The sequence below is a fragment of the Citrus sinensis genome, chromosome 9 (assembly GCF_022201045.2).
Source record: "Citrus sinensis cultivar Valencia sweet orange chromosome 9, DVS_A1.0, whole genome shotgun sequence".
Classification (NCBI taxonomy): Eukaryota; Viridiplantae; Streptophyta; class Magnoliopsida; order Sapindales; family Rutaceae; genus Citrus; species Citrus sinensis.
Window position 1 is genome coordinate 15,458,405 of NC_068564.1, and position 10,210 is coordinate 15,468,614.

General features: G+C 34.0%; 1 protein-coding gene across 1 annotated transcript; it reads right to left on the minus strand.

Moving 5' to 3' along the window:
- Positions 1-867: 867 nt before the first annotated feature.
- Positions 868-3,505, minus strand: LOC102618495 (transcription factor bHLH62). Its single transcript, XM_006492922.4, has 8 exons — positions 2,557-3,505; positions 2,282-2,455; positions 2,103-2,168; positions 1,934-2,002; positions 1,776-1,847; positions 1,476-1,703; positions 1,302-1,380; positions 868-1,210 (listed from the first exon to the last, which is right to left on the minus strand). Exons 1-8 carry the CDS (start codon positions 3,274-3,276, stop codon positions 1,173-1,175), a joined length of 1,446 nt encoding a protein of 481 aa, XP_006492985.2. The 5' UTR covers positions 3,277-3,505; the 3' UTR covers positions 868-1,172.
- Between the last annotated feature and the right edge of the window lie 6,705 nt (positions 3,506-10,210).

A 10,210-nucleotide genomic window follows, 5' to 3' on the forward strand; every position in this document is an offset into this window, starting at 1 on the left:
AAATTATTAAATAAGAATTAAAAAATATTTATTTAATAGAGATTAGAGTGAGGGTAGAGTAAAGAGTACAAAACTAAATTTCATCCTATTAAGAATTTGAGGTTTTCGTCATTTCCCACTCTATTCTCTAAAAATTATTTAAAATTTTCTCCTGTCAAAAAATTTGCCATCCTATTTATTTTAATTCAAAACATAAATAAAATTAAATATTAATAAAAAAAAGTTGTTGTTTGGTGTCAATCAGTCAATTGATTTAAGCAGTAAAAAGAAATAAACATTGGATTCCAACTACAAAACACGCATGATTCTTAATCATAAGTTGGTATTAGACTTAAACAACAAACACGTGATTTTGGTCCCCACCTAAAAGCTGTTATCAGTAACAATCCATTTCCCCACAAGTTACGCGATTTTAACATATTATATTATTCAATTTCCAAATCCTGACCCACCTTTAAAATTTTCCAGCTAAATTTGAAAGCAATGTCATGCTAACACACGTCATTGTCATAAAAGAGAGAATATATATATATATAAAAGCTGACGCTAAGTTACGTTAATTTTCATAGCAATAGTACTCGATTCTACTAGTGATACTGTTACTATAAAAGATACTGTTATTGTAAAAGAACCGTAAGTTACCTTCGTATATATGTAACTAAAGACCTCCCATATATATATATATATATATATATATATGTATAATATTTTTAAATCAAATCGTATAATTTTAAAAAAATTAATTTTTAATACGAATTAATTTTTAATATTATTAAACTGTATAATTTTATAATTTATTAAAAAATAAACCTATTAAACCTCACAACTTAAGCGTGCGTGCATTAAGAAAAAAATGAAAGTATCAAATAATCTCAATAAGCTCGAAACAAAAATAGTAACTTACCATGCTATGCTTTTTTTTTTTTTCCCTCCTCTTTCTTTATGGATATTCCATCAATGTGTTAGATTATACAAATGTTGAGTTCTCGAATGAATGAGTAGAATACAATAAAAGAAACAATTGCCAAAATGAAAGAGAAATGTTTTTCTCTTCTTCTTCAAGCTAATAGTCCGCGCAAATTGATCTCTATATACAGAAGCCCCTCTCTTTCTCCTGGGGGGCAGGGGGCCTCAATGGAATCAAATTCGACACTTTAGTTGATTATTGATAATTACATCTCAATTTTCATTTGAGTTGTAGCCATTGAGCCTGAACAGTCCAAAACCACCAAACATACATTATTGCATCTACTAAACATTTTGAACTCATACTGAGTTTACATCAAGTTACTTTTGCCTACCATTTAAGCTCCGTGGCTGATTCTGGTTAAAACCCATTTGAACTAGGCTTTGAAGGTCGTCATCCCACAATGATGGAACCTGAAATATAATGCAACCAACAAGAAGCACTAGGATCACGGTCATGATTAAACAAGAAACAAATTCAGTAATTACATAACTCATCTCTAAATTACCCGAGGACCAACTTCACCATGTCCATTAATGGGGGGCAATTGAATGTTGTGATTTCGATGCAATGAAGAGTTTAATGCATTGATTGAGAATTGGTTCTCTGCATTATTATTTATGCCACTACTAGTTAGATGTGACCCTTGCTGGGGCTGATATCTGGAAGGGAATGTTTGCACTGAGCAATCCCCTGGGTAAAGGCTATGTTGCACATATCCACATGACTGAAACAGCTGCAATGCACCAGTATACAATTCAAATAAATATGGGTCCTAAAATGAAAGAAATGAATAAGCATAACTTACATCTTTTGACAAAAGAGCTTCCATGTTTAAATCCATCCGTGGATTTACAGTAGCCAACTTCATTGAGAGAAACTGTGAGCAAAATTTAATAAATTTTAGCAACAACACAACTAAAAAGAAAAGGGCCAGATCCAGAACTTGTGGAAATTCGATTTTACCTCAACCTGGCGCTGCAATGACTGCACATAGTTAATGATTTCATCAAGCATAACTGCTTTCCCTGTGACCTGTGACAAATAGTAAAACCTCAATTTAGAAATTATTCTGACTTTAGTTTTAGTTAGAACTGTACTTTTCAAGTATTCATACACATAATTAATTAAGCACCTTATTACAGCCGGGAACAAGATCCTGAAGAAACTTCATTCTTTCACTGATCTTCTCTCTACGGACCTGAATGAAACATTCAAAACACACAACATATGAATGCAAATCAAAATATTATAGTTGAAAAATATTATTATTGTTAACATATCATTACAATTACCAAATATTAAATAGCTTACTCTTTCAGCAAGACTATGGCTATCAGTTGCTTGACCCCTTCTTGCTCTGACATGAATATAGTCCTTTGGCGGCTCCACCGGCTTTGAATTGTCCTTGGTCTTGCTGCTATCACTCTTATTTTCATCTTGTTTGCTTCTCATTGAATTAGAATCTTCAGGATTTTCTGCTACAACCTGGAAAGGAAAAAGAAAATAATTCTCTCTTTAGTTTACCGTAAAAGAAAAAAAAAAACTGAAAAAACTATTTGAAAAACAGGATTGTATTAACACATTACCTTGGGATCATTAGTTGGTGGGGTTTCTTTAGCTTTTGGTCTTTGAATGGATTTTCTTTTTCTGGGGTTGGAATCAGTAACAGTTTGAGATGTGATCTGTTCTGACAATGAAGAACCCTCCTTGGAATCAGCATTATTATTACTCTCTGGGGTTGAAGACCTTGAGACCCTCAATTTCTTACTATCAGAAGCAGAAACAGAAGAATTCATATTCATTTGAGATCCTGCAAAGCAAGAAAGCCTTGCAGCCCTTTCAGCAAATCCAGGGTCAGCAGCAGGAATTGGCAAATTGTTGCTGCTCTTGCTTCCTCTGATCATTGAAAGATTAAGCTTGGGTAATGGTGGTGAATTCAATGGAGTGCTGTAACAACAAGTGTTGCTGTTGTTATTGTTCTGGGCTTGTATGTAAGATTGAGGCAAAACTTCACCAGAATTGCAAATACTTCCAAGTCTTCCAATCAATTCTCTGATCATAACATTATCTCCACCACCACCAGCAGGAATTATAACACTACAAGTGGTAGGGGCATTGGATGCTGCAGGAGAAGAAACAATTGAGCTCAAAGCTGCTTCAAAGGGATCGCTCTGATCCATTGAATAATCCCAATTGGGATTCAAACAACAGTTAGTTATAACTTTTTCTGAGCTAAAATTGCAAGAGCTCCAGGTCGGTGGTGTTGAATTCACACCTTCATTCATAAGCAAATCTTCCTTCTCCATAACAACAATCAAGAATCAACAATTGTCTTTTAACAGGTTACTAGGGCCTGGTTTGTTTGAGAATATGTAAGAAAAGCAAAGGTAGCAAGTGAAAGTAGAAATGAACCAAAGTTTAAAAAGCAAATGGACTGATAATGGCAATGATGGGGATATGCTTCTTAAGTGAAGAAGAAGAAAGAAAAGTTGAAAAAGAAAGACAATGTGTGAGTGAAAAATGAGGAAAGTAGAGAGGAAGCAAGAAAGATAAAGAGAAACCAAATGTCTGTTTGACCCTTTTTTTCCATTTTTCTTTTTCTTTTTCTTTTTAAATGAAATTATTATTATTATTATTATTATTATTATTATTATTATTATTATTTTGTTGACCTACTTACGACAAATACAATAATTAAAACATTACAGAAATCTCTGCCTAAAACTGCGTAATAGACAGTGTAGAAAGAAGAAGAAAGGTATAATGCCGGGCCTTAAACGTCAAACTAACCAATCTTTCCTCTCTCTTTCTCCAAATTTATGTTTCAACCTATTATCGTTCAAATAAAATAAATAAATAAATAAATACCCACAAAAATTGAGCAGTTTCCTTGCTTGTATTCTATAATTTTAAGGTCTCAATTTTTCATTATCTATAATAATAGTTTTGATTTTAGTAATAATGTTATCGTTACATGTCATAAATATTCGGTATCACATATTGCGCAAATATATAAATTGTGTATATAGAACAAAAAAATGTTAGTGGCAAGGAAAACTTTGGTACAGATATTGAAAAACATAAATGATATTATTTAGAAATGCTCCATCATAGTCACTCCCAAACTTTTTTATTTCTTCAATATGAGATTATAGTTATTGGTTGTAGTCCAATGGGGAGCGGGTGCTTTCATCACTTGTAACTCCTATAGGACTCTTTTATTTTTATACAAAATTGTAGAACATGAGCAAATTGTTTAAATTAAAAGAAATAGATTTTCGATTTAACTTCAATTGATTTCTTTTATTAGTATCATTTATTCAGTCTAGATCAAACTAATTTTTTTCCCACTCATATCAGTAAAATTCAATATTATAATTTTTTTTAAAATACTAAAGATCTTATTATTTCAATTAATTGACACCCACAGGTTTGTAATAAATTTTTAAACTGTAATATAAATATATTTATTTAAAGTCACAATAGACCAAAATGATAACATATCGTAAATTTTAACCATTAGAAAAATGTGAAATTTGTATGGGAAAGATGAAGGTTCTGGGTGGTTTTGGTTGGTCAAAACAATAATAAGATTGTAGCCTGGCCACCTGCTCATTGTCATATCGCTACACACATGTATTAATCACCAAATGATTAAGTGACGGAGGAAAACGCTAGTCACCCTCATTTTAATTTTATTATATTAATGATAATTAAATATTATAATTCGTGTTGGAGAAAGATTTTGAATTTATTGTAATGTCAAGACTCAAGAGACACAGAGTGTGGACAGATCCAAACATACTATTGTTTAAACTTTTTGATCCAGCTTTCGATCTGTCTTTCTTTTTTTTTTTCTTTTTTTTTTTCCAATAACTCTAACGCAACAGTAAACAAAGAAATTAAAATATTCTTTCCCATTTTATGTTAGCGAGTGTGGCCGAGGAAAACTCTTTTCACAGCTGAAGGCAATATTTAATGTCGCTTATTTCTTTCAAATTTTTATTTTAAAATTTTTGAAATAATTTTTAATTTTATTAAAATTGTTGATGTGTCGTTTACTATGACTTCTATATTCTTTTTTTTTTTCTTAATCTAGTGCCTTATCTTTAAGTTGTAATCATTTTATGTTATAGGGTGTTCGCGGACTCGTCCACCATTTTATTGTGAATTATCGATTTTCAATCCAATTCACTAATAAGGAATTCAAACTTTAAATTTTGTATAATTTATAGAAGTAATTTTGTTTTTCATCCCATAGAAATTTGAGTTACACTTATCAAAACAATTTCTTTTTTTTTTTCATATTGATGATAACTCAACTCTTTTCGTACATGGAGTTTGAAACGCAAATTTCTCATATTACTACAACATAATTTAATAGTTATTTTAATTAATACCCACAATATAAAATGGTAGATGATGATGATTTACATGTTATCTTATATTTATACCCTAAATTAAATGGATCCACTAAATAAAAAATAAAATCAGGAGTTTAAGTAAAAAAATTGATCTTTCAAAGTTTATCTCTATAAAATTTGGGATCAGGCTACGGTGCAACTATGGCACCGTACTACAGTTGCATCCAGCCGTTGGATGCACTTAAATTGGTGGGATCCACTGGCATCCAACGGTTGGATGCAACTGTGGCACGGTACCACAGTTGCACCTAAGGTTTCTCTAAAATTTGAGCCCTTTAAGATTTTAACCCTGCCCCCTACTTCAAAGCACTCTGAAGCATAACCATAACTTAACTATCTTTCTTAAATTTCTTGAATTCATTATCTTGTTTTCCATTGCCGGTTATTAACTATAGAGGAGTCCATCCGCGTTAATTTAACCATTTACTGATGAATGAGATACACATGCACATGTAGTAGTTAAAGAGAAATGATACAAAAGATATGCATGCATCAACACAAAAAACAAGAAAACACAAAGCATTATCGATGAGTCTTGCAATTTCTCCTACCCTCTTTACTATTTTACAAATTTCCATTGCGGCAGCTGGCAGACCAGTGACCACTCCTCACCACCGCCCACCATTTCTTCACCGGCTCCCTTCGCTATGTTTATATTTTTAATTAATCTGATCTACTTTAAAAGTATACATATAAAACTTTACAGTTTGGAACTCATTCTTTCTTCTTCTGAATTTTACTTTAGTTAAAATAAAATATCAATATACTATAATTTCTTCGGTTCAAAAATCTTATTATTACTAATATTATATGAGTACATCAATGATTTAAACTAAAACTTAACTCATTAGTTTGTTGTTTTTATAGTACTGTCTCTGCTAATAGAACTTGGATTCGAAATCATCACTTTTTCATTTACAGAGCAATTAATATATATATATATATATATATATATATATATAGCAAAGCGAAACAAACTCTTGTTACAAATCCTAAAAATAAGAGTTGTTGAAACTAAGCTAGCTAATCTTCGGAATCAGTTTTAAACAATATACAAACAGAAGAATTATTCAAAATAAAATCCCGATTGTCAAGGAGATGCAAATTTTCTGTCATGCCCCCTCAAGATGGAGCTCGGGAGAGAATTCCAATCTTGAGTTTTAGTTGTAAAAACAGTTGACATGGAAGAGGCTTTGTGAGTGCATCCGTTATTTGGTCTACTAAAGAAATATGGGCGACACGAAGAGCACCAGCTTGCACTTGATCACGAATAAAATGGAAGTCAATAGCAACATGTTTCATTCTTGAATGGAAGACTAGATTTGAACATAATTGATTGGCCCCAATGTTATCACAATAAATTATTGGACAGCAAGAGAGCACAATACCAAGATCTGAAAGTAGATAGCAAATCCACTTAATTTTAGCAGCAATATTAGCAATAGAGCGATATTCGGCCTCGGTGGATAATCTAGCAATGGTCCTCTGCTTTTTATCCAAGAAACGAGATTTCTGCCAAGATAAACTACATAAGCACCTGTAGATGAGAAAGTATCTCTGTCCCCTGCCCAATCCGCATTAGAAAATACATGCAGACTAAGAGAAGAGTCACGATAGATTTTTAAGCCATCATTCACGGTGCCAACCAAATAACGGAGAAGACGCTTAACATAAGACCAATGCTCAGTGCTTGGGCAATGCATGTATTAAGACCATTTGTTAACAGCAAAGGCAATGTCGGGTCTCGTAAGAAGTAAATATTGAAGGCTGCCCATGACTGTTCTATATTGAGAAGGATCCAGTAAAGATGAACTCGATTGTACAGTAAGAGAAGGACTGGTTGGCATTGGAGTGAGAACAAGTTTCACTTCATGCATTTGAACTTGAGTTAAGAGATCTTGAATGTAGCATTTTTTAGAGAGTAGCAAACCATTTTTGTTATGGACCACTTCAACACCGAGAAAGTAAGTTAACATGCCAAGATCCTGTATGGAGAATCGATGAGCAAGATCGGTCACAAAACGATCTATCACAGCAGCGTCATTACCCGTGATGATTATGTCATCAACATAAACAAGGAGATACAAAATATGGCCATTAACATTAAAGACAAACAGAGAAGCATCAGCATACGAATTCTTGAAACCAGATGACAAAAGAAAATTTTTTAAGTTCATGATACCATGCCCGCAAAGCTTGTTTCAGGCCATAGATAGCTTTTCTGAGTTTGCATACATGGGTTGGGTTGTCTTTATCTATAAAACCTGGTGGCTGAGATATGTATACATTTTCCAATATATTACCTTGAAGAAAGGCATTGTTTACGTCTAGTTTCCGTAAAGACCAACTGTAACTTATAGAGATAGCAAGTACAATTCGAATGGTGGTTGGTTCAACCACAGGGTTGAATGTATCCGTTTAATCTATTCCTAGTCGTTGATGAAAGCCTTTTGCAACCAAACGAGCCTTGAACCTGTCAATAGAACCATCAGACTTGTGTTTAGTTCGAAAAATACATCTAATTAAATTTTGACTTGTATCAGGTGGTACCAACTCCCATGTTCTATTATTGACCAATGCATCACACTCCTCAGACATAGCACGACGCCATTTATGATCTTTGAGGGCTTGAGTGATAGAGGTTGGTTCAAGGTCAAAGGATTTGGTTAATTAGGTATGAAGGTTCATTTTTTTTTAAAGGTTTATGGATGTTGTTCTTAGCTTGGGTGGTCATTTGATGGGTTAGGTGTGTGGTGGACTGTTGGGTAGTGTTGGGAAGGATAATCTTAGACAAATGAGGTGAAGGTGTAGGTGAAGGTGAGGAAGTTGGTGATGAAACTTTGTTGGGAAATTGTTGAGGAGCATGTACTGTAGATGATGAATCGAGTGGCTCTTGCTGGGGTAAGACAGAGACACGAATTGGTGGGGAAATCCAAGTAGTGATAGAGGTGGATTGGGGACGAGGTAATTGTTGGGATAGATTGGTGAAAGGAAATAAAGTTTCAATAAATTTGACATGGCGAGAAACATAAATTTTAGAGGTAGAGGGATCAAGACAATAGTAAGCACTTTGAGTTAAAGAGTATCCTAGAAAGACACATGGTTTCGAACGAGACTCTAGTTTGTGAGATGTATATGGTCTAAGCCATGGGTAACAGAGACAACCAAATATTTTGAGTTTGGAGTAATTAGGGGTGGTCCCAAAAATATTTTCATATGGAGAAGAAAGATGAAGGGTAAGGGTTGGCATACGATTAATTAAGTAGACTGTTGTGGCAAATGCATATGGCCAATAAGTTAAAGGAATAGATGCATGATATAGTAATGCTAAGCCTGTTTCAACAATGTGAAGATGTCTTCTTTCAGAAAAGCTATTATGTTTAGGTGTATGGGGTGGGGTAGTGAGATGAGAAATTCCATTGGATGAGAGAGAAATGGTAAGGGCTTTGTATTCTCCACCATTATCAAAATATATTGTTTTTATGTTTGTTTCAAAAAACTTTTCAACAATGGTTTTAAATCTTATGAAAATTTGTAAGACTTCAGATTTTTGTTTAATGGGGTAAAACCATATATATCTAGTGAAGTGATAAAAAAAAATTACATAATATTTAAAACCATCTGTTGAAAGTATAGGTGAAGTCCAAACATCTGAAAATATAGTCTCGAGAGGTTGAGTAGAGACAATGGTGGATTTGGAGAATGACAATTTATGACTTTTATTGTAGAGACAAGCATTACAAGAAAAATCAGCTAACACAGAAGAACCTGAGCCAAGATTATTGCTGGGCATAATGTGTTTCAAAATAGAAAAAGTTGGATGACCTAGTCTACGATGCCACTCAGATGCAGAGGTTTTCGTGCTGGAAAATGCAATACGCGGAGGGAATGTTGGCCACTCATAGACACCATCTTTAGTTTTGCCCGTCAGAAGTATTGTCCCCATACGAAGTTCCTTCACATGAAAAGCAGACGGTAAGAACTCAATTGAAACTTTGTTTTGTTACAGAATTGAGAAATTCATATTAATTTTTTTTTCATGTCAGGAACACATAAAACATTGTTTAAATGAAAAGTATTTTTAGAGGTGGCTAGATAGGTGGAACCAATATGAGTTATTGGAAGACTTGAGCCATCGCTGATCATGATGTCGCCTGAGCCATTATAAGGAGTATGCATTGAGAGATTGGTGAGGTCAGATGTTACATAATAAGAGGCACCACTATCCAAGAGCCAAGGTGGAGTTGAAGTGGTGGAACTTGCAGTATAATTTGCCTTGGTTGCCATGGTGTGGTAGGAGTGGGAGCTGAAGCATTTGAGTTGGTGGTTGGCTGAATTGGTATTAGTTTAACTGAGGGGCATCGCTTTGCAGTATGACCTTGTATCCTACAAATCTGACAGTATCCCAAATAAGGACGAGGAGGTCTATTTCCGGCATTGGACATGGATGCGCCATTGCTTGATGATGAGGAACGATTATTATTGTTATTAGAGGGCCGCCATGGGGTGTTATTCACACTTGGGTTTGATAGACGCCATGTTGTTGTGTTTCTGTTGGTTGGATTTGCTGAAGTAAGAAAATAAGAGGGTTCTAGTTTATTTGGCAGCAAGGAAGCTTCAAAATTAAGCAGCTTTTCATGAAGTTCTTCAAAGATTATTGAGGTATCTCTAGCCTAAACAGCACGAGCTAGTTCCTTATAGTCGTCGCTGAGTCCGTCAAGTATTTTTTTCCGTGAGATCCTCTGCTTCAAGAGGTGCTCCAAGAAGAACAAGTTCATCAGCCCATGCTTTTATAGTTTGCAAAAATTCAGTCACA

Excerpts from the sequence above, each read along its gene's own strand:
- LOC102618495 (XM_006492922.4), bottom strand. The coding sequence starts at position 3,276 with ATGGAGAAGGAAGATTTGCTTATGAATGAAGGTGTGAATTCAACACCA. Across the intron at positions 2,169-2,281 it reads GCCATAGTCTTGCTGAAAGA|GTCCGTAGAGAGAAGATCAG; the intron begins GTAAGCTATTTA and ends TGTTTCATTCAG. Across the intron at positions 1,848-1,933 it reads CATTGCAGCGCCAGGTTGAG|TTTCTCTCAATGAAGTTGGC; the intron begins GTAAAATCGAAT and ends TTTTGCTCACAG.